Source organism: Mytilus trossulus, unplaced genomic scaffold (assembly GCF_036588685.1).
Source record: "Mytilus trossulus isolate FHL-02 unplaced genomic scaffold, PNRI_Mtr1.1.1.hap1 h1tg000128l__unscaffolded, whole genome shotgun sequence".
In the NCBI taxonomy this organism is placed as follows: Eukaryota; Metazoa; Mollusca; class Bivalvia; order Mytilida; family Mytilidae; genus Mytilus; species Mytilus trossulus.
The window spans coordinates 3625901-3650299 of record NW_026963301.1 but is presented as its reverse complement, the minus strand read 5'-3'; the positions used below and the strand labels follow the sequence as shown (position 1 = coordinate 3650299).

Below are 24399 nucleotides of genomic sequence, written 5' to 3'. Positions count from 1 at the left end.
TCATGAGCTAAAAATTAAAGAAACAACAGACATGGTTTTCACCGTTTCATTTTACACTAAATCATCGAATTTGACATAAGACATCATTTAAATACTAGAATATATAAACAACGGGAGGATTTAAATTTGAAACTGTCGATTTACCCCACCTGAATAGCAATATACAAACTTAACCTGCATATGGGATATTTATTTCCTAATGCATGCGGTATTGAAGAGCGTACAGCTAATACTCAGACTTTTTAAAACGTCGCAAGTGTCTGAGCAGAAATTGGATGAACCAGGGGTATGTCAAGGAACATGTCGTCATTTTTTGAAAGAAAAAAAACATTAGAAGTATAATTAGAAGATACCAAGATCTCGTTGATAGATATTCCTTTTAAACTTCACAAATAACACATATTCTATAAAAATCAAAATTTGACCCTCTTTTTTTCTGATTTTAGGATCATATATTTACGAGAGCAATACAAATTTAACAACCAGGGATACATCAGGTAAACATTATTATTTCTACACTTTAACTTTGTAAATAACTCACAAAATCCGAAAATTATTAAACATTAATAATTAACGTTACCGTTATTTTATAACTATCATTACATGCATTATAATTATTCAAAACAAGTCCAGACTCGAATTAAAAAGTACATAATTACATGCGAGCACAATTTCACAATCGATTTTGGTAGAATTTCAAAATGTTAAAATGTTTGACAGAACCACGGTTTCATATGGATTGCATGTGATATTGAAATAAAAAAGAATAACTTTAAATTACACTTTTTGAAATTCATATATCAGACGTGTGCAAAAAAAAACGACCTTCAAATATTTAATTCCTAAAACAACAGGCGCTTAATTAGCAATTGTGGTGCTTTCAGCCATGATAGCATACATAGGATTCCGCTCACTCTACTCGCTTGTATTGGAGATAAATTTCTATTCATATATAGGATTCCTGTAAGCTTTGTAATATACAACCATGTAAACATTAAGGCAAAAAAGGTGACTTAATTCATAGTTTTTAATCTCTTTTCATTTGATAATTTCTTCATCAACGTGTTTTCATTCGCTTTGTGAATAAACCATGCTCTAAATCCAAAAACATTTACAACTCCGCGGAAAATTCAAAACGAAAAGTCCCGAATCAAATGACAAAACCGAAGGATAAAACACATCTAACGAATGGTCTACAACATGGGTAGGTATTATATTCGTGTTATTGAAGAGTCTTGCTATCGCTCTGGCAAAAATAATCACGAATATAATACCTACCAATGTTAAAACTGCAATAACGTATAGCTTGCATCAAATATTTCTTGAATAAAGTTTTGATGTAGGTGTTGCTTTTTTATATTATATTGCAATATTCGTATATTCACTGACGTCAGCAACTCAACGTTCTCGGCTCCTTGGTTACAAAATGTCATTTAGTAAATTGGACGGTAGCTTTCGAGAAAAAAAATATGAATTAAAAATGACAAATGTTGGGATTGGGAAATAAAGACTTAATCGCATTTTATTCTAGCGGTTTTTAAAAAATTATAATGCAAGCTTCAGATTTATTTGGTTTTTTTTACATTTATTTAACATTAAGTAAACTAGAACAGTCACATATACGATATACCTACTATCGCCTCATGTTTGTCATGACCGTATCTATCAAATTAGATTCGAAACAAATCATGGAAGCAATAGATTTGTTGTGAATATACACATGGCATGTGTAACTGTTATCATTCTCTTCCGCTCAGGTAAAATTCAAATATCATGTCCCAGGTGATTTGCACATTTTAACTGTTCAATGTAAAGTTCGGTTTATTGAATGTATTTACTTGTTCGTTATCTTAACAAACTTTGACTGGACTACCTGATTATAGACGATTATATACACATACGACACACAGATACTACCTGGTATATACACGTATGACATACAGAATAAACACAAACGGAAACATCATGTAAAGGAAATATCATTTCTAAACGAATATTACGCTTGCATTTTGTAAACAAATCATAGCATCTATCAATGGTAACATAAACTAGTATTTGTGTAATTTTATTGCTATCATCATCAAGTCTTGACTCGAGGTTAAACATATAATATATATATATATAAGTACGTCTGAGTCAGTGACAACCCTACAACAGATGTATCCATCGGATCGCCATCAATGATGGTGATACATGGCTGTGTACATAATGTATATACAACTCGTCTAAACATCAACCCAACAATGTTAGATCTGTAAATTTGCTTTCGCAAATTTTTGGTTCTTCCCTCGCCGGGATTCGAACCCATGCTACTGTGATATCGTGACACCAAATCGCCTGCACTGCAGCCGTCCCGCTAGACCACACGACCACCTGGGCTCTCAAAAAAAGAGCTTTCGGTGGCCATATGTTACCTTTCCACGTCAGTTTTAATCTAGCGGCGTACTACAGTACATGATATATAAGGCATGAAGATGTTATTGTTACAGATCAGCTAAATTATCTATACGAGTTGTATATACATTATGTACACAGCCATGTATCACCATCATTGATGGCGATCCGAAGGATACATCTGTTGTAGGGTTGTCACTGACTCAGACGTACTTATGAATATAATTATTTTCTGTGACTGTATCTTACATTAATTTGTAGGATCCTTTACTATAGATAATTTAGCTGATCTGTAACAATAACATCTTCATGCCTTATATATCATGTACTGTAGTACGCCGCTAGATTAAAACTGACGTGGAAAGGTAACATATGGCCACCGAAAGCTCTTTTTTTGAGAGCCCAGGTGGTCGTGTGGTCAAGCGGGACGGCTGCAGTGCAGGCGATTTGGTGTCACGATATCACAGTAGCATGGGTTCGAATCCCGGCGAGGGAAGAACCAAACATTTGCGAAAGCAAATTTACAGATCTAACATTGTTGGGTTGATGTTTAGACGAGTTGTATATATATATATATATATATATACAGCAGGGTTAAAGAACATCAGTTGTTCGACCTGTTAGTCAATTGCGTTTTTCACGTATTTGGTCTTTTGGAAAATGTTGTTTGTGCTGTTTTTAGATACTTCTACAACGAAATTTGTTTGACATGCACAAGTATAAAAATTGCGGTTTTTATCCAATGCAATCATAGGTTTGAACGCAGTTTTCAATTTAGACTCGTATATACATATATATATATATACCCCCAATTGGGACATTAGCTGTACGGTGGTACAAACCTAGTTAAAGTGGACTTTTCGGAAACTCTTTTTTTTGGGGTGTGTGGACCAGATAGGCAATCCATATTAAGTATTTTTCGGTAAATTCATTGTTAGAATTGAATGTAAGATTTGTTTTTCTAAATATTTTTTTTTTAAAGAGATAGGTTTCTGAATCCTTATTTGGTATTATCAAAAAGCCACTTTAACTTTGAGCTGAATTTAGAAAGCCACTTTACTAGAATGCTTTCCCCAACCTACAACTGGCACATCAAGTGGATTGTTGTCACGTGATCAGATAGGTACGATAGTAGATAAGGTGCACACAGATATACAACTCGTCTAAACATCAACCCAACAATGTTATAAGATCTGTAAATTTGCTTTCGCAAATTTTTGGTTCTTCCCTCGCCGGGATTCGAACCCATTCTACTGTGATATCGTGACACCAAATCGCCTGCACTGCAGCCGTCCCACTAGACCACACGACCACCTGGGCTCGGAACGAAATTGTTAGCAGTTGTCATAAAAACAGAGGATTATTCATATGTCTATATTGATTTGTATAATTCCTATCATATGTTTACTGTTCATCCATGTGAACACAACGCCAAATATTATTTGACTTAATTCACATTACTTTATTCGCTAAAAGTTTTTCTAATTGTTTTCTATTTATATCTGTTCATCAAAAATGATAATTATTCAACCTCGTTAAAAATTATTGACAAAATCTTCCAACTTGATTTAAACACACATACATGTAATATACTTGTAGCAATTACATAAAAATATCATCCGTTCAATTAAGATAATGAATGTACAATGTATGTGTTCAATCAAAGTTTTCTGTTATTACCTTAACCAAGATGCATTTCAATATGCTTTTCATGAACTTCATTCTATCTTTATTTCAAGGTAATATGGCTACTGCAAATAATATGTGTTGTGGAATTTGTGAAGCCCGTCATATGTCAAATGCAGCTACTTTTTGGTGTTCTGAGTGTGATGAAGGATTATGTATGGAATGTCATGCTCATCATAGTATCTCAAAATCATCGAGGCACCATGAAGCCATTTCCATTGAAAGTTACAATAAGCTACCAACAACTATAACAAAAATTCTCACCTATTGTCACGAACATGATATGAAGTATACAAATTATTGCCCACATCATGAAAAGCTTTGTTGTCCTGCTTGTATTTACGTTGACCATAAAAGCTGCACTGATATTCAGCTTCTCCAACACGTACTTAAAACTGCTAAGACGTCGGCTTTGATAGACTCCATTGAAATGAGTATTGAAGACATAAAAAGTAATATTAAGGATATAATAGAAGACCGCCGAAGAAATATTACCGCAATCCATGACCAACGACAGACATATCAGCACAAAATTATTCAAATTCGAAATAAAGTAAACTCTTACCTAGATACACTGGAAGAAACTATGCTTAAAGATATAGATGCTGCTGAAAACAAAGCAAATACAGAGATAGAGAGATTGGTAGCAAAATTATCAGAAAAAACGCATGTGGCAAATAACTTAGTACAAAAAGTTTCAGCGATAAAAAAGTATGCATCAGATCTTCAGTCATTCATTGGAAGTAAATCGATTGAATCCGAAGTAGAAGCAGAGGAAACGTATTTAAATTCATTAACCAAGGATGGTAGTTTTAATCAAATTCGATTAAAACTGGACATTGATACAAAATTATTAAACATAGAATCCACAATAGAGTCATTTGGAAAAGTGACTTCAGAAACAGAATCACCTATTGTTGTGTTGAAAAAAAGAAAGAATAAACAAGCCCAAATTGTGTCAGCTGTTCCACACATTGTCCCAAAATCTTTTGATGAATTGACACTCTCCCAAATATCGAAATTCACAGTGCAAGTAAAAAAACGACAACAGCCGAATGAATTAAGGGGAATTACTGTTTTACCTGACGGAAAAATAATCTTGGCAGACAGTGGCAGATCGAAACTGTTTATTGTTGATAACAATGGTAGGCTCGACAAATTCATATCTTGTCGCACAGCTGGGACCGGACCTTTTAACGTCACCGTCATCAAAGACCATGAAGTTGCGATATCAACCTCTAGTGGCATTCAGATTATTGACATAAACTTAGGAACCGTTTTAGAAAGTATAAAAACTGATGGAGATTGTGGAGGAGTAGCACACAACAACGGCACATTAATATGCTGTGTCAAATCAAAGGGGATTCAATGCATTCAGATTTTAAACAAGACGATATCAACATTGGTGGAATATCACGATAATATTGACCAAGTCGGTATATCTGTTTTTGGAAACAAAGTTTACTTAACCAGCTATTGTTATCCTGCCGTTAATTGTTACACGTTGGAAGGCAAGCACTTGTGGGAGTTCGAAGATTTCGTTTTGGTGAAGCCAACAGGAATAGCGGTAGACAACAATTCAAACGTATACATTGCATCCTTCTGTTACCATTCCATAATTGTTTTGTCCTCAGACGGAAAGAAGTTTAAAAACATTCTTACACGTAAAGATGGATTGTACCAGCCAAGAGCACTACATTTCGATGAAACTAATAGCACCTTGCTCGTCGCTAACAAAGAAAATCTCATATGTATGTATCATGTTCATTAAAATATGCGTTATCACTTTCGTTTTCATTTACGACATGACCCTTTTGAGTATACTTGTCTGTTATTTTTTCCTTTGATTTGATGTTTTTAAGTGTTATTAATATTTTAAAACAATGTACCTTCAACGGTTTGAATGAAGTCGTTGTTAATGTGTTTGGAACTTTGTTATTATTGAAGATCCGCGTAGTCTCCTCAAATGCATTCATCATGTCGTGTTCTTTCCATATCATTGAAAATAATCTAATGGTGAGGTTAGCTTCAAATGTTAACTATTTTTCAGTCAGTGAGTTTTGTCGGAGTGTTTCCAAAATCGTTCTCTGTTTACATTTAAGACTCAACGGAAAATTGAACGCTATTCTTCATATTTCTTTCTTGTTATGCTGTTTATGTACGTGTTGGTGTATTCACTTATATACTATATTTTCTTGTGAGCATGTTTGATACCCATGTGCATCAAATGTATATCCAGATATTATATTCGCAGAGAGAGTAAAGACAAGACAAAGAAATATTAAAACAAAGAACAATAAATGGAACATTCGCTGATGATTATACACTTTTTTGTTTTGTGTAAAATAAATTGATAATTTACTACGGGAATACTTTCCACGAATATCAATCAAAATTTGTTTGGTCGTATACCTAAATGGAACAAAAAACTTGTTCCGTATCTATACAAATAAACAACTAATGCAGAGCGATTGATATGGGACATGTCAGGATGAAAAATGATATTCTGCAACACAAAATGCAGGAATTAAATGTGTACAAATGTGTAAATGAATGTAAATACACAAAAATTAGCATGCATGTTTTTGTTTTTTTTAATTTGAGTTCAGTTATATGTTTTGGAGTTTAGTGTGACGTCCATTTTCACTGAACCAGTACACAATTCTATGTAGGGGCCAGCTGAGGACCACCTCTAGATTTGAATATTTTCTCGCTGCATTGAAGACTTATATTTATTGGTGGCCTTCGCCTGTTCTCTGCTCTTTGGTTAGGTTGCTGTCTCTTTGACATATTCCCCTAGTTATATATATAGATGAAAGTAAAAGAATCATTCTCCCACTCTACCCCAATCCCCTGAACATCAAATGATCGCCTATTTCATGTGAATTGAAAATTCGTCTGAAAAAAATCATCCACAACGCCTTTCGACATTAAAATGGTAGCATGTTCTTTGGTATATTGATCTAAAGGGTAAATCATGCTACACAGAGGAACAGATTTATTAGTATGCTGGAGTTTCTTATCGACAACATATTTGGAGGTAGACTTTTTTTTTTAAAATTGTCGGCATCATCACTAATTCCTATGGGAACGAACTGTGTGCCTCGAGCAATTGAGGAATCTTCTGGTTCATGACAAAAGTGTCCAGCGGACGTCAGCAATATTTTCCAAATCAATGTATGCATGTAAAGCATTATAATTGAGACGAAATCCATTTGAAGGTCCACCTAAAATATTGAAGTATGCAATTCCAAATGGCCAGTCATGGAGGTTGTTCGTGTGAGTGGCATTGGACGCATATATTGTGTACCTCTATAGCCTTGTCCTCTACTGTCAATTGTCCGTTAATATATATAAAAAAGAAGATGTGGTAAGAATGCCAATGAGACAAATCTCTACAAGAGACCACATGACACAAAAATTAACAACTAGCGGTCGCCATATGGCCTTCAACAACGAACAAAGCTCCTACCATATAGTGTGCTATAAAAAGCCTCGAAATGACACATATAAATAATTCAAACAAAAAAACTTATGGCCTAATATTTGTTCAAAAAAAAAACGAAAAACAAATATATGACACATCAACAAACGACAACCACTGAATTACAGGTTGCTGCATGTCTTTGAACAGGCAAATATGAGCCATTCCATGCGAAAAGGTACAAAAACGAAAAATTTACGAAATTCTAAAAAGTGTGCGTAATTATTGGTAGTAGACTTGTGATTTATAAAACACATTAACTCTTTTCATATCATTAAGCTGTGAGCTACAAACACCTGAAAGTGTTGAGACCCCCCTCCCGGGCCCTTTCGTTTTATCAAGATTTTAAATGAATTATTTCATACATTTCAATCATTTTCAAGGTTAAGTTTTAATAGCTTGATTTGTCAATTGATAATTTTAAACCCGGCAGCAGTGGGGATAAGGCTCTCACTTACGATGCTGATATCAATGCAATCAAAACGGGCAATGGTTCAAATCCCGTGCAACGACGGTTGATTTATATAATATTAAATAACTTAACTTAGCTTCAATTTCTAAAACACAAGATTTCATAGTTTTTGTATTTTTTCGCATGTTTTAATGTTGTCTTACTTTCTTTAAACCTGTAGAACTGACGGAAATTATTGACTTTTGTCTCTGTATTGTCGTGAACTTTTAAGTTTCTGGTCGGTAAAATATACCATTAGTCCGGGAAACAAATGATTTTACATTTGTTCAAATACCAAAAATTCAGATATTTTTCTACGTCCTTTTCTATTTTTACTGACAAATTCGGGATAGAATTGACAATTTTATGAATGTTTACATTAATGTAAATTTTTTTCGGATAAAATTGTTTTTCAAAAATATTATAACAAACTTTCATAACGTGTCCTGTAAAGTTTATCAAAAGGACTTTTTGTACCTTTTCGCATGGACTGGCTCATATAGAATGTGGCGGGGTTAAACGTGTTAGTGGGATCCCAAACATTCCCCTAACCTGTGACAGATGTGTAACAATACAAAATAAGAACCAACTATAAAAATCAGTTGAAAAAGGTTTAACTCATCAGATCAAACAGAAATACTACACAGAGTGGACGTGTCCGGGTGCTTGTATATCACAACAACAAAAAGACACTAGACAGATCTGAGAGTAGTTGCAGTTACTGACAGCTAGTTCAAAGCTTAAGACACTAACAACTAATCAAAAAGATTGTGCATCTAAGTCTACGTATATATTTTTTTAGTTAACAACCAGTTGCTAATTTTAGGAAAAAAAGGGGGGACGGGGGGTTCTGAGGGAAATTAATTTCAACTTTTTTTGTGTGCAAACGTTCCTTTTTACTTTTGAAAACTTTTATTTTCTGCATTTTGTTGGGTAAAATATACATATTCATTCTGTTTGGGCGACGTTATTTATTTCTAGGTTCTAACTAGGCCAGACTAGTAATTTTGACAATGCTGTACCCCTCCTCAGAATATCAAGTGATTGTCGGTCCCCTAACATACAGAGTCAAAATAAATGTGATAACAGCAACTACATGTATAGGTAATCATACGGCCTATACCATTATAAGCAAACCAGATACCCTGTAGCGAGTCAAAAAGGATCCGACATGACAAAATGTAAAACAATTCAAACGAAAAAATCTTGAACTCGAAACAAACTTGCCTTCAGAGTTATATGTGATCCATTAGCAAACAAGATTAGGCAACCAAGAGTAATCAAGTAATTGATGAGCTACATGTATATACACCAAACAAACAAACTTCTCGGTATTCAAAGTGACATCTTCTGACAAATTTCATCAATGATCTAAATGTTTACTTCAGACACAAGTACCTTGAAATTAATTACAAAACTATGATAAAAAAAAGATGCAACTTAATGCACCATTTACTTTCCTCTGTGTGTTTGGAACTGCTGGTTTAACCTGACAACTTTAGAATTAAAAATGAGAATATCCTCTTGCAATATTACAAATCGTTTGATATCTCGTATGATTGAATTTTCCCTGGGCAAAGGTGGACAACTCTGAACACATCACAATTGCAACTAAAGAACATAGAAGTTCATAATTAATTTGAAACGTGTTTGCATATTCTAGGATCCCAATTTGAACATGTGTGGCATCCATCATTCGAGATGAAAATTGCAGTGGACAAACCAAATGCTTTTTATTTTAAATTAAAGAGAAGAACATAATGCCATGTTTACCTCCAAGATACCGATCGAGTCTCGATCAAGTATGTATGCTATAAACTTACACAAATATACATACATCGCTTCGGTTTTAAGCCATACGATTTCCACCAAATCAGGCAAATTCGTTTCTTTTAGGTTAACGAATTATTGCCTTTTCAATCCACAATACATTATCAAAAAAAAAATTTAATGCACCTATCTAACACACAGTTATATTATATATCATTCGAAAGGAAACATGCGTAGATTTCATACGAATATCATTAATTTTAGTTTCAACCCGAAAATGTATCAGAACTGAAAAAAATATGAAAATTGGCAGCATTTATTTTTAAATCCCAAAATGTTACAAATCTTTTTTTTTTTGTTTCTCAAAAATTACTTCTTTTATTATTGAAAAGTATTTTTGTATAGATTGACATGTTAAACGTACATAATTTTTCCATGGTGACAACAGAAAATAAAGCGACATGTTAATGTTTCACGCTTTAACACTGATAGTCATTTTTCAATTTGGAATTATTTCTCGATTTTAATTCAATTTTTTGTAAAAATTGCACCGTACATTTTTTTTACGACCGACCAATAAAGGAAGTTCATATATTTATACTATAACATATGAAAAATTCAGCTGTGTGTTAGTTGGGTGCATTAAGGAGCCCCCAACCCCTTTTCCTCCATTAAAGTCAATAACTACGCGTCTTTTCTGAAAATGTCACTCGCCTAAAAGTAGTTGTGAACACTTGTTTTATCTCTTATTTTACACATTCCATAGGTCTGGAGTAAATCTCTGTTCTTTAAAAGTTCAAATGAAATAATCAATGAATTATCTACTATATCTTTAGTGTACTTAGTGACGTATTTGGTCATGTGACAATATCATATTTAAACACGGAAGAAATTTATCTATTCATAAAAGAGTAAGTATTGTTATGATTTCCGGTAATAAATACAATTGTTTTATGGTAATGAATGGCACATCACCATGTTGCGGTTAGTACCTTCATATTTTCACACTAAAACGTCGATTTACATGCAATTTTATTAAATGTAAATACAAATTCTAATTATACTTTCACTCTTCATTGCTTTCATACACATCATGGAAATCCCTAATAGACTAAAGTATGCAATATCTGTTTAAATATGCACTTGGCATCCTAACGAAGTGGTGTATTTATTGAAAGAAATTAAGAGGATGGAGTCTTGTTATATATATATATATGATATAATATGGATGAGTAGTTCTTAACTTTTCATTATTGATGAAACCCTCGCATTAAGTAAGAAGTAATAATAGCAATAAAAGTGTTGTTTCTCTGCTCTGCGTTTTGTTATAAATGTGTTCGATCGGACTTTAGATTGTTATGACCAGGGTCGGATCCAGCCATTTTGAAAGGGGGTTCCAACTATATGGTCCAATTCAAATGCATTGATCGTCCAAGATAAAAGGGGGGTGTTAAGCCCCCGAACCCTATCCCCACTGGATCCGCCACTGCTGACACACCACACATGCCATGAAACCGAGCAACAACTATACTTCATTTAGAGAGCAACATAAGTATTTGTTAAGTATTTCTTATTAATATATACTTTTTGACCGAAATACTATCATGTCAATTACCTTAATACATGTACATGAAATGAAAATGCATAATTGGTTGAGCTACATGTACATGTAAGTAGATAACATTATTCGAGAAGTATCAAACCAATAAATGAAATTTAACTTGTGTCATTAGATTAAAGTTCTGATAAGTAGTGGCTATTTATAGTTGCATTAGTAATTACGAAAAGGGTCAATCAATATTGCTTCAGCTACAGAATCAAAAACCGATAATAATATAAATAGATTTTGTTTATATAGATTAGACCGTTGGTTTTCCCGTTTGAATGGTTTTACACTAGTAATTTTGGGACCCTTTATAGCTTGTTGTTCGGTGTGAGCCAAGGCTCCGTGTTGAAGGCCGTACTTTAACCTATAATGGTTTAATGTTTAAATTGTTATTTGGATGGAGAGTTGTCTCATTGGCACTCACACCACATCTTCCTATATCTATGGTATATTTCTTTTGATTTTTTCACACTCTAGTAAACATTTTCAGATGAAATCTTCTATTTATTGGACACTAAGAAATACTTTCAGAGAAAACAATTAAAATAAAAAGTCAGTGGTGGATCCAGAAATGTTAATAAGTGGGGGCCCGTTGACTGCCTAAGAGGGGGCCCGCTCTGGTCAGGCTTCAGTGATTCCTTATATAAGCAACCAATTTTTTTCCAGAAAAGGAGGGGCCTGGGCCCCCTACCCCTTCTAAATTTGCCTCTGAAAGTGAATGTTATATTTCTCAGTACCACTATGGTTTATTCACCCTTCTAATGTATTTGACAGTATGAAATCTGACAATTCCATTATTTTTTGTTTTTTTCCTAGTAAGATTTTTCATTGCATTTTTAAACACTTCATCATGTTTATAGAAGTTTGGAGTTTTTAAATGAATAATGCAAATGTAATAAGTCATATCATCTACAATGGAAATATTTTGTGAAAAAAAATCACTTCGAAAAATCTATCAATGAATGAATGTTGATTGGAACATGTTTTGTAAATTTCGTTTTTTCGACCAAACAGAAAATATATTTTAAATCAGAAGAACAATTTAATTTCTAAACTCGATTTTATTATTATGAATAACGTATATAATACGATCTACTCAACTATACGTGTTAATATCCTTCCGCAGTGAGTACTTGAATAAAAAAAAAAAAAAAAAAAAAAAGTACGTTTTTTTCTGAAATCGTCATTTCCAATTATAGATCTTTTATAAGCTTTTTGTTCTTATTGTTTTTCTCGTCTCTATATAACAACTATGTCGTAATGACTAAATGCAAACGTGGAAAATTATACGTCAACACGACATCAACCAAACGACACAAATTATTAATATTTAGAATTTTTCGTTCATTTTTTTTTACATATATAAAGCCGTTAGTTTTCTCGTTTGTATTATTTTACAATGTCTTATCGGGGCCTTTAATAGCTGACTATGCGGTATGGGCTTTGCTCATTGTTGAAGGCCGTACGGTAACCTATAGTTGTTAATGTCTGTGTCATTTTGGTCTTTTTTGGATAGTTGTCTCATTGGCAATCATACAACATCTTCTTTTTTTATATTATTTGTTCGACTAATTGTATGTGGTATCTGATTTTTGGTTACCTTTTGATTCTGCTGTTACAAGTTCACTCTTTCCTGAACTGACAACACTATAGCATTGCATTGATTGATTTTTATATTTCATGAATGTTCAGTACGGGAATAAATATTAGCTTTGACAATTAGCTGGCAGGTAAATCCCGATGATCAACTACAGACCTCTCCAAGAGTTTTTGTAAGTGTTCTTTCGTGGAATAAAAGAACTACACCCCTTCAATACTAGACCTCGAAATTTTACGACCATAATCTGACTAGATATGGCTGCGAATACATACATCACGGAAAAGAAACGAATGCCCCTATAGTAAGTAAGGAAATTGTACTACGGCAGTTTAATTTCCTTGCCGGTTTGAAACAGACCTATACGTGACCTTTTCCGTACTCAAGAGAAAGTTTTGACTTTGTCTATCTTTTTGTGAATCAACATTTTATTGCTTCCAATACACAGATTGGCAACATTAGGGCTATCAGTTATGAGGAAATTTTAAGTGCAGATACAAATCTTATTTCCGTATCTTAACTTCAACAGTTTTTTTCTGAGAAGAAAATGTTACCCTGTCAGAAAAGAAATCATTTAAAACATTATGTGAGCATTTAAAAATATTTTAAGAATTATTTAACGAAAAGTCTGCATGGACACTCCGTATATACATGTATATATAGTACTGATTTCATATTTATGTTGATTGATTAATTGCATTGTATACTCTCTTTTTTTTGTCACTTTAGTACGGTTATGGAATACATGGAGCTTAGTAGGGAATTGAAAAGGTTAATACAAGATAACACTGCGGATCCAAACCAGGAATTGTTTGAATGGGTATCGAAAGCTGATAAACAATTAGTCGTACTAAAGGTAAGAGTTTTGTATAATTTAGACATGTCTACCAGCGAACCAAGGTAAGGAAAGAGTTTTGTATAATTTAAACATGTCCACCAGCGAACCAAGAAAAAACTTATTTCTTACTTTGGAATAACTGTTTATGTGATTATAAAGGTATTAAAATGTATTGTGCTCTTAATTGACAACATACCACAGTTTTTCTTCCGTTTTGTCTTTTCGGCCGACATACTTTAAGTGAATAATTATATATCCTATGATTATGTAACTACTTTCAAAGTTCCTATATAATAGACAGAGAAAATATTAGAGCTATGATAGTTCAGAGATTATAATTGAAGTAAGTAAAGCAGGAGTGCACAAATTACGAAGACGAAAAATAAAAATGGCAAATTGTTTTTAACGTTTCTTCTTATGTTGTGCTATTACATCTCTAGATCTGTTCAAGGTTAGAAGAGGATTGAGTACCCAAATACTTTGTTTAATCACGATATAGTCTTAATGTGCTTGTCACTAGTCTGCATGGAGTATTTTTTTTAAATGATTGACGTTCAGGTCTGTCTGTTCAAAGTTTTGTTTGTTTGAAATCAGTCCTTTAAGTTTTCTCGTTCGACTTGTTTTACAATTTTCATGTCGTGGCCTTTTATAACCGATTATACAGTATGGATGTATTCATTTTTGTATGCCGTATGGTGGCCCATAGTTGCCTTTTACCACTTCATTTGAATTCTGGTGGATTGAATTTTAATTGCAATCATACCACGTCTGGCTATGTTTATATAATTATAGAGAATGAAATATTAAAAAAAAAAACAGTTTGACAAGACTTACTTAGTGTGTTTTTAATATTCTTCCATATATTTGTGTATACTAAACACCATGATACTCATGTTGAAATAAAATTGAAGCCTCTCCGACCATTATCAGACTTGGGGGCCTTAGACTGTTTTCTGCTCTTTTGTCGGGATGTTGTCTCTTTGATACAATCACTGTTTCCATTCTCATTTCTTTGTCATTGCAGGCAAAACTAGAAGGGAAAAATGTTGACAGAATGTCTGTCAGTAGTACATACAGCGATGACGATGAGGTAGAGTAATTGTATATCGATTAATGATTAGCCATTTTTTTTTCTTGCCTTTTCTTTTGCAAAGTTGCACATCCTGTCTAATTCAAAAGTTAACCTAACCTCCCCTAAAGATCAAATGGTAGCTCCATTATCAAGTTTGACAAGATATTATGAAAACAGACTTCACATGATTGAATTTATATTACGGAACATATTAATATGTTTTTATCTACTAAATGAAGTGATTTATATATATAACTGTCACGTATGTAAACAATATTTATTACTAGGATAAATTTCAAAAACATATTTCAATATGAAGTGGAATAAAATTTATTATCATATACTTAGACTAAATAACATATGGTTTTTACCGTATGATAATAGCATTAAATTAACGTATATTCCATATTTTTCGAATTGGTGCTTAGCGGGCTAATATGAAAAGTTTATCACATGCTTCGATTGTTATCACATTCCGTTCCGTAACGTTATCACATGGCATTCCGGTTGTGTAAATAATATTAAAAAAAAAGATAAAAAAAACAAAACAAATTATTAAATAAATGCATTTTTTTTTTAAAGTTTCACTGAAACATAATTTAGAAAAAATATTTCCTAACAATTTTCATTATGTATATTGTTGAATTATTTTTTGTCGATTCGTCCATATCAAAATGTTTTTTTTTGTCTGTTTAGGCATATGATAAAAAGATTTCATATCGAATGTATCAAATTTTGGGTCCGACGTCCGTGAACTTTTACTCTTTGAACTTCTTTTTAACGTACACGGATAAATATATGAATCTGTTATTTTTCTCTATTGTGGAAGCATATGATAAAAAGATCATAACATGTCATTTTTCATATCGCATGTATAATCAGCCCTCGGTCAATATCATTATATCTTGGGCTGATATTGAACCTAGGGCTGATAATACATGCGATATGAAAAATGCCATGTAATAATCTGATAATATCGAGATAAATTACGATTAGTAATACCATTTAATCTAGGTAACACATTTATCGATCATATCCGTTATTTTTTTTCGGAGGAAGCATCCATCATTGAGACTATACAGGCGCGGATCCAGTCTGAGAGCTTGAATGAGGGGGTTTAGTGAGAATGTTTTTGAACATTAAAGAGGTTTTCTTGTATACCAAACCATGTTTTTTCAATAGTTGGCACACTTTTTGTTTATCCGGCTTATTGTTACTCAAAATAAACTTTTTAGATTTATTTTATAGTAAAGAAATACAAGAAATTGTTAATACAAAAAAATATTTTAAGATTTCTAAGCGGGGGGGGGGGGTTCGATCCCCCAAAAAAACCTAAATCCGCTAGTACTATATTGAGAGCAATATGTCCCAGTGACACTTGATCTACATGTAGTTGTATGATATTCCAAATACTCATCAACGACATTTTGGGTCATTGTAAATAAAATTTTAAACCACAATGCTTAAAAAGTTTCATACCGATCGCATTATACCATTTCCTTCATTAAGAGATTACGAACCTAATTCAAAACCCCCATTGTTTAAAGAATTTAAATAGTTATTAGATCTATTTAAAAGCAAATGAAATTGAGTTTGATAAACTATTTTAGAATTTGTAAAGTCCCAGTGACTCCGATTTATGCTTTTAGAGCCCAAACTCTGACGAAAGTATCAAAAGACTCAAAGAACTGCAGTATGAAAAGAAGAGACTACTAAATGAGTACGTACATTTGTATATTAGTATAAACAAACAAGGGTAAATTGTAAGGTATTCTAGCTACTAAATGAGTAAGTATTAAAAAAACACAAGGAGAAATGGTATGCTGGCCAATGATGCATACTATTTATAAGGGATTTAAAAACAGAATGAACAAAACATATACTCTATAAATGTTGTCGGCAATAAAGGCCCTCACATAACAAAATCTATTTCTTTTTTTAGATATATGTACAAATATTTATTTTATGTCAAATATGGAATGAGAGAAAAGTTGCTAATCCTTTTCAATTCATGTAATTGTTTTGTTTTTCTGCTTTAAAATATTTTATATCTAAATTTCCCCCAACCTTAACATGGGATGTACGCATGAATTACCTGAGTCGGCCATAAAATACCCCGACATGAAAAATATGAATTAATTCCATATCGAAAACAAACGGCCTAATTTATGACAAAATAATATACGAAAAACAAATAGGACAGACATGAACCAACAACAATCACTTTATTTTCACTCCTGATTTGGAATTGTGCGCATGAAATAGGATTGTTTTTGTTTTTTTCAATTTTCAAAAACATCGGGAATGTGCACGTCAAGAAACAACATACACCAGATTCTGTCATAAATTTTAATTGAATATTTTAATTTACAAAGCTTATCAGAACAAGCTGGCATGCGGCTGACAAACAACAACCCAGGGATTGCAAACTTGGGAGACGAAAACAGACCCAGTAAGATAAGTGAGCGGTTCTCAGAACTTTATGACAACCATTGGACAGACGCCATGGAAGCATTAGACGGACACAAATTCCAAGAGAGAGAAGGCATAGAAATGTTGTTAGAAGTTTTAAACGTAAGTGTTTTTATCATGCATCTATATAAATAGATCGGTAAAGTCTTTTTAATGTTAAATGCTTGTCACCTTTAACTCAAACTAAATTAGACCGATTCTGTATCTTTCTTTTTGATGTAAAAGTCATTGTTTATTGCCTTTAAGCCTAACCAAAATATCTCTTTCTTTTGGAAGTAATAGTAATGAGTGTTTGTCGCTTTTTACTCGACCAAAAATTAATAAATACATAATTTGTTTGTTGCAGACATTGTCCATCATCGGTTGTAACGTAAAACGCCGAGAAAATACAATAATATAATGATTATATGTACATCTTATCATTCGGTCTTTAAATTTGTTGGCCTTCAAAATTGTATATTTTTAATTGTGTTTACGTGATGATCGCGTACCTTTATCCCAATTTCGATCTTACATAGGTAGGACGTAAGTCAACTCATGTTTGCTATTTTAGTGTTTTGACACCCTTTGTTTCATACTTTAAGAACTCATGGGTCCAATAATCTATAGCTGTTGCCATCATGCGATCTCGACATGTTATGCAGCCGTTTTTTTTTAAACTTTGTTTGACTGATGGATTCTTCACCATATGTGATGGTCAGACCGTATTGTAGCATAGTTTAGGTCCTTTGTAAATTTTACTAAACTGGTTTTATGCTTAGTATAATCGATTTTAAAATGCAAATTAAAACAACTATAGACTTCAAAAATGGGATTTGGTCAAACTATTTGGCTTTAGCTTTTTAAAAATTGCCGAATATATTAATAGTGCAAGAAAGTCCGTTACAAGAATAATTGATCTTATAATACCTTTTGTTCTGCAACATGTATCTTCAAAATGAAATTTCTTCTGACTGTAAAAAAAATAATTACAAACACTATGAATTCCCAATAGCAATATCGTAAATCAATCATGGTTCGATTAATGAGATTTTGTAAAATTATGTGTTTTAGGCTATATATGAAGACTGCAAACTCCAAAGGGAAAAAAGATTAACTAATTTTGCCTCATTGGTACTTGGTGTCAATCTGGAGAAAAACCACGATGCTGGCGAAAACATAGACATATACCAAGTACGCAAATGGTGTTACTTTTTAATAAGACATTAATATGACTGAGATCTATACGCAAAATATTACAAGCTATTCAATTGTAAACCATAAAACCATTCATACAATTTACTAAAACTTTTTCAACACTAGTACGAAGGTAATCTCGCATTTGTTTGGTGAAAAATTGGGAAAACTAACTTTCTCAAACTTATTTAGTTCTAGCTAAAGAAATGGTAAGTTTGCCAATACCGCGATGGAACAAAAAAAAGTTTCCTGAAGGATAATTATGACGTTTTTGGATATATTGCACCGTTAAGTCTTATGACAAATTAAATAAGTATGTTGCAATATTCATTTACAATATATATACTTGATGAAAGAATTTATTAACAAGTTACTATGTTTAAATGTTTTTGTCTTGTTCTCTTTAAAGAAGTGACAGTTTGATTAAGTAAAGACATATTTGATTAAAGCTGACATTTATTTGAAGTTGATCAATACCATTTTTGGTGTGCTTACAGAATGTGGAAATAGGTCAAAATGGTGGAACAAAAACGACAAAGAAGGATGACGACATCAGATTACAATGTTCGAGATATTTGTCTGCAAAAGATATCAATTACACACAAGATAAACATGTAAAGGTATATAGTCTTACACGTGCTTTTCCATATGAAGAACTTACTTCCAATTTTATTTACTCATTAAACGTTAATGCCGTTGGCAGTAGCTGGTTGAACCTTCGAGTTGTCTTCCTTTTAGCAGAAAATTTCAAATAAATAACGACACGTTTCATATCCTTGGCTTGCTTATAGTACTATTATGTTTTCCAAGGAAAAAGTACTTTCTAGTAATAAAAAAAATACTGAACTAATAACAGGTTTTGATTTGAAAACAATTTTAAGCATACTGGGATTGTTAAAGTTCAGCAGCATGAAATGGAAATAATTTTGGAAGGCAAGGAACCCAAAACACCAATTGCAACAATACATCATACAATGTGCATAGTGAGCAGTTGATACCTATTCAGTCAGATAATAGTTATCAAAGTACCATAATTATAATTAAGTAGACTTGCTCCTTGCCATAGTTGCATAAATTAATTCATGTCTACAAACATCCCGAGTAATAAAGTTCATTGTACGATTGGTTCATTATGAAGACATTTTATGCACATTTGTATTTATGAAACCCCATCAGTGGTTACTCTGAAGATTTTGTATTTATGTATAAAAATTCTATAATTCTTGTAGAAGAAATTAAAGGTTAGGAACGATTTTTTATTCTTATTGCATTTTGATTAGCATGCGAATGACATTCGAAATATTTCCCGAAATGTATTATAATTACTATTGACTGTAGATTAATAGAGTGAAATATCCATAACTCTAGATAATTATCTCCTTATTTCCTTTTGAAAATATCACGAAACAAATATTTGTTCAGCAGTTTGAGTTTATACGTATAGGATTCCTTTGTTTTTAAATATTAACCATTTACATTTCACCTAGCGTGGAAGCTATTTCATTTACACGATTGTGTCATTTTAAAAGATATTTTACGTATTTATGAAAAACCATCAGTAGTCCCGCTGTAGACATGTTTTATGTATAAAAATTTCATCACTCTTGCAGAAGAAATTAAAGGTCAGGAACGGTGTTTTATACTTCTGCATTTTGATAAGCATGCGAATAACGTCCAGAATGTTTACCGAACTTATAATTACTATTGACTTAAAACATCTTAGAGAATTATGCCATTTAAGACCTTTCTCTCCTACTATTCATTAAAACACACCATCTTATAACCCGTTAATTCCTTGCATGTGTCTAATCTTCATTCATACCTGAAATAATCGTGTCCCTTATTTGCATTCCTTAACATACTCCTGGCTGTTCTGACTTTGCGTTAAACCATCGTTTTTAAATCGTGTAAGTTGAGATTCTTTTGAATGTGTTACAAATATTTTCTTCAAGAAGATGCATTTTAAGAAGTAAAAAAGATCATTTATGTGAATAAAATGATAGCAGCAATATTTTGAAAATTGCGACCCCTTTAACTACAACAATGTACATTCAAATTATGTATGGAAGAGATGATACATGTAAACACCAAACTCTCTAGACGGGACCATGTGTTTACAATCTCTTGTCCTTGTTTATAACTTATGACTTCACCGAATGCGACTCATAATAGGATTGTAACTGTTAATTATAGCCATACAACGACTGCCAATTACTGAGAATAAAACATGTCAAATTATAAAAATATTGAACACCGAGCAGAATTCAAAACGAAAAGTCCGAAACCAAATAACTGTATTTCTGCAGGTACATTATTGTACGAAGTTTTCTTCTATATGAAATAAAATGCATTATTTCAACATTAATCTCTATGAATACCAATTTTTTTCTCCTTTCTCAACTATTAGTTATAATAACATGTTTTAACCAATGAAATCGATTTATTTTCGTATAAACTGCCTGTGAACCACTAAATTGCATGTTAACTTTAAAATCTGGGCAATTTTAAGATATACTCGATGACGATGATTGAATCGTAGTAAGTTGAAGCGAACAACTCTTTAGAACGGCAAGTCTCGTATATGTATTCCGAAACAACGTTATAAAACTTGGACTCACAATAACAGATTCAATACAGTAGCGATAATGAATGGAATTTCAGTGTGATGATTAAGATTTGTATAGGATGTTATATAATTTTAATCCACTCTTAATTTTTTGAAGAGTTACTAAATTTAGCTTTTACAAAGGAAACATATACTTAGGTTAAGTACTACTAGATGACGTACGTGAGATCGAACATAGTTCGTGTACCTTGTCGTGTTTTTGACATGCATTGTGCAGTTTTGTTTCAGTAAGAAAATAATTATAATCCTTATCGAACTAAATTATATTCGAAATTCAGATTTTTTTCCTTTTTTTAAGAGATGGTCCTTTTACCTAAAGTTTATATAAAGAAGTATATGGATTTGATGTTTTTATTATATTTTCTTACTTGAGAACTTACTCATAATTTTAGCTTACTGCATGTTCATGTTATCATTAATTAAGATATAACGCACGAATTGATTTCTTGTAAATATGATATCCTTTATTGAATTATCCATTTCCAAATGGTTAAATTTTCATGTGTGTTTTGACCTTGAATGTAATTTTTAAAATATGTCTATGTGTTGCAGGAAACTATGTACAGTTTGCTGAATAAGAAATTTGTTGACAAGAAACGACAAGAAGTTTTGAACCACAAATCATTAAAACAATATATTGATCAGTGTTTTGAAGTTTGCTGGTCGATATGTTTACAAATACCACCAGTTGTTATAGTTACAGACATTAAGAGAGTAGATCTGTTTAGATCGTACACAAAATCCGGTGACGTCATTGATCATGTGGTTTGGCCTGCTCTGTTATTACACGAAGATGGACCTGTTCTGTACAAAGGCGTTGCGCAAATGACGTCAGACGCAACATCGGCCCCTACATATGAGAATTTGTAAAACATTTAGAAAATACGCTATTAATGTTTGTAACAAACTGTTGAAAGACCAACTGCAGGTTGTTTTGTTGGTACAATTTTTTCAGTTACAATATGCAGGGTTTAATAGGATAAGTCAGCCAATAGGTCTTTTTATTCACTGTTACTATAATTAAATAACCAGAGTATGTATTTATAAACCACAAGCAGAGAGAAAAAAAATGAAGGAACCATATCAAGTGAAAGAAGTTCTCACCTTTACAGACACATCTTTGTTTCATTCGATAATCGGATATATAATATTTGCTGATACTGATTCAATGCTTAATCAAAATATTTCTACTTTATGAGAATTGTGTTCTTGAAAGCAAAAAAAGAAGGTTTATGATTTTCAATGTCAAATGTTTTCAGAAGAGGTTTGAATTATAAGAATTGCTGGCGTATTTTTAAGTAATGACCTTTGGTGGTTCTTACATTTCGTTTAATTTGCAATAGACTATATTCGATTAAAAACAGTATCATATTTCTTTTTTGTAAGAAAACAAATATAATGTATTGAACCATACATGTACATCTGTCATATTCTCTGTATATTTGTATATGTTTATAGATAAAATATATAAAGAAATTTAGCCAATTTTATGTACATATAGACTTTATGTTATGTGGAACTAGAGAACTGGTGTCATTATGTTTTCTATCTATGTAAAAATATTATTTCCAACTATTTTAAAAGAAGTTTTGATACTTACGTCAGTAAGACATCAACTAAATAAACTCATCATAGATACCACGACTAAATTTAGTATATACGCCAGACGCGCGTTTCGTCTACAAAAGACTCATCAGTGACACGCGAATCCCAAAAAGTTAAAAATGACAAATAAAGTACGAAGTTTAAGAGCATTGCTGACCAACATTTCTAAATGTTTTGCCAAATACAGCTAAGGTTATCTATGCATGAGGTAGAAAAGCCTTAGTATTTAAACAAATTCAAAATTACAAACAATTAAAATATATGTTTGTATTGTGTTGATCACATCAAAGCCAACGATTGCAACTAAGTAGACATTGGAAAGGTTGTTTTTTTCGAGCCTATTTAGGGGAATCGTTTTGTTGTTTTGTCGTTTTTTTATATTGTTATTTCATTGTATTAAAAAAAATGTGTTTGTATTCATATTTGTGTTTTTACTTAAATTATACGTACTAAAAAAATCTACGACATGACATATGTCCACATCAGCCAGATGAAAGTGAAAGGTACTACTGACCTTAAATATGCTGCTCCAAAACACCAAGGCGTGCTAATTCAATATAATTACATTAGATGTATATGTCATTATAATACATTATTCTGATTGGCTAACTGCACATCTCGCGGAATTCCTTAAGCAATTGCATCACGCAACAAAATGTATCATTCATGACGACATGAGGTCCCAGATTAAAGTGCACAGGTGATTTCAATAGAAAAATGATAAAATTCGTGTTTTCATGATCTTAGCTGAAAAATGTAATTATAAGTATTGAATGCTTCTTTTTGTAACTTCATAGGGTTGTAAAAGCGTTGACCGTGCGCACATTTTTGGAATGAAGCGCGGAAACAAAATGTACTTCGGTCCACGCTTTTACACCACAATGAAGTTACAAAATGTACAAAAAGAAGCATTCGTTTTTTAAATAAAATTGGTAGCATACACTATACATGTTTTCCTTTGGAATACCATACGGCATATTTGGTTGATAGTGACCAAAAGGTATTACATGTTACACAGAGGAACAAAAGGTAAAATAAAAAAATACCGAATTCATAGGAAAATTCAAAACAGAAAGTCCATAAGCAAATGGTTAAAAATCAAAAGCGCAAGACATCAAATGAATCATATTCCTGACTTGGTACAGACATTTTCAATGTAGAATGTGGTGGATAAAACCTGGTTGTGTAGCTAGATAAACCTCTCACTGATAAGAAAGTCGTATGAACAATTGATCGGTATGCTAGAGTTTCTTATTGACAACTTGCATAATTGTTAAATTTGAAGGTAGACTTTTTCAAAAGATTGTCGACATTTTTAGCGACACAAACTGTGCACCTCTGCTTGGTGACTTTTTCTTATGTCTATATAAGTCGGAGTTCCTTCAGAGACTTGTCAAAAATAAGAGGATTAAAGAAGCCAAATCAATTAATTTCACATTCAGATGTATATAGATGATTTTTTTTATTGAGTTTTACATTAATTTATCCTAGACAACTTGAAATTTAAAAATAACAGACACGTTTTTGTTTGTCTCCTTATTAGTCTTATACCCATAATTTGACATTGCAGTACCAGAATGTATGACAAACAAGACGATTTTAATTTCAAAACAATTAATTTC

At 32.3% G+C, this 24399-nt stretch overlaps 2 protein-coding genes across 2 annotated transcripts; both read left to right on the top strand.

The window, feature by feature from the left end:
• The first annotated feature begins 1876 nt into the window (after positions 1-1876).
• Positions 1877-5851, top strand: LOC134700302 (uncharacterized). Its single transcript, XM_063561656.1, has 2 exons — positions 1877-1967; positions 4134-5851. The coding sequence occupies exon 2, from the start codon at positions 4139-4141 to the stop codon at positions 5849-5851; it is 1713 nt and encodes a 570-aa protein (XP_063417726.1). The 5' UTR covers positions 1877-1967; positions 4134-4138.
• A 4834-nt stretch (positions 5852-10685) lies between these two features.
• LOC134700215 (uncharacterized) lies at positions 10686-22707 on the top strand. Its single transcript, XM_063561572.1, has 8 exons — positions 10686-10769; positions 13718-13844; positions 14851-14916; positions 16548-16618; positions 17274-17472; positions 18424-18543; positions 19044-19166; positions 21725-22707. Exons 1-8 carry the CDS (start codon positions 10762-10764, stop codon positions 22040-22042), a joined length of 1032 nt encoding a protein of 343 aa, XP_063417642.1. The 5' UTR covers positions 10686-10761; the 3' UTR covers positions 22043-22707.
• The last annotated feature ends 1692 nt before the right edge of the window (positions 22708-24399 follow it).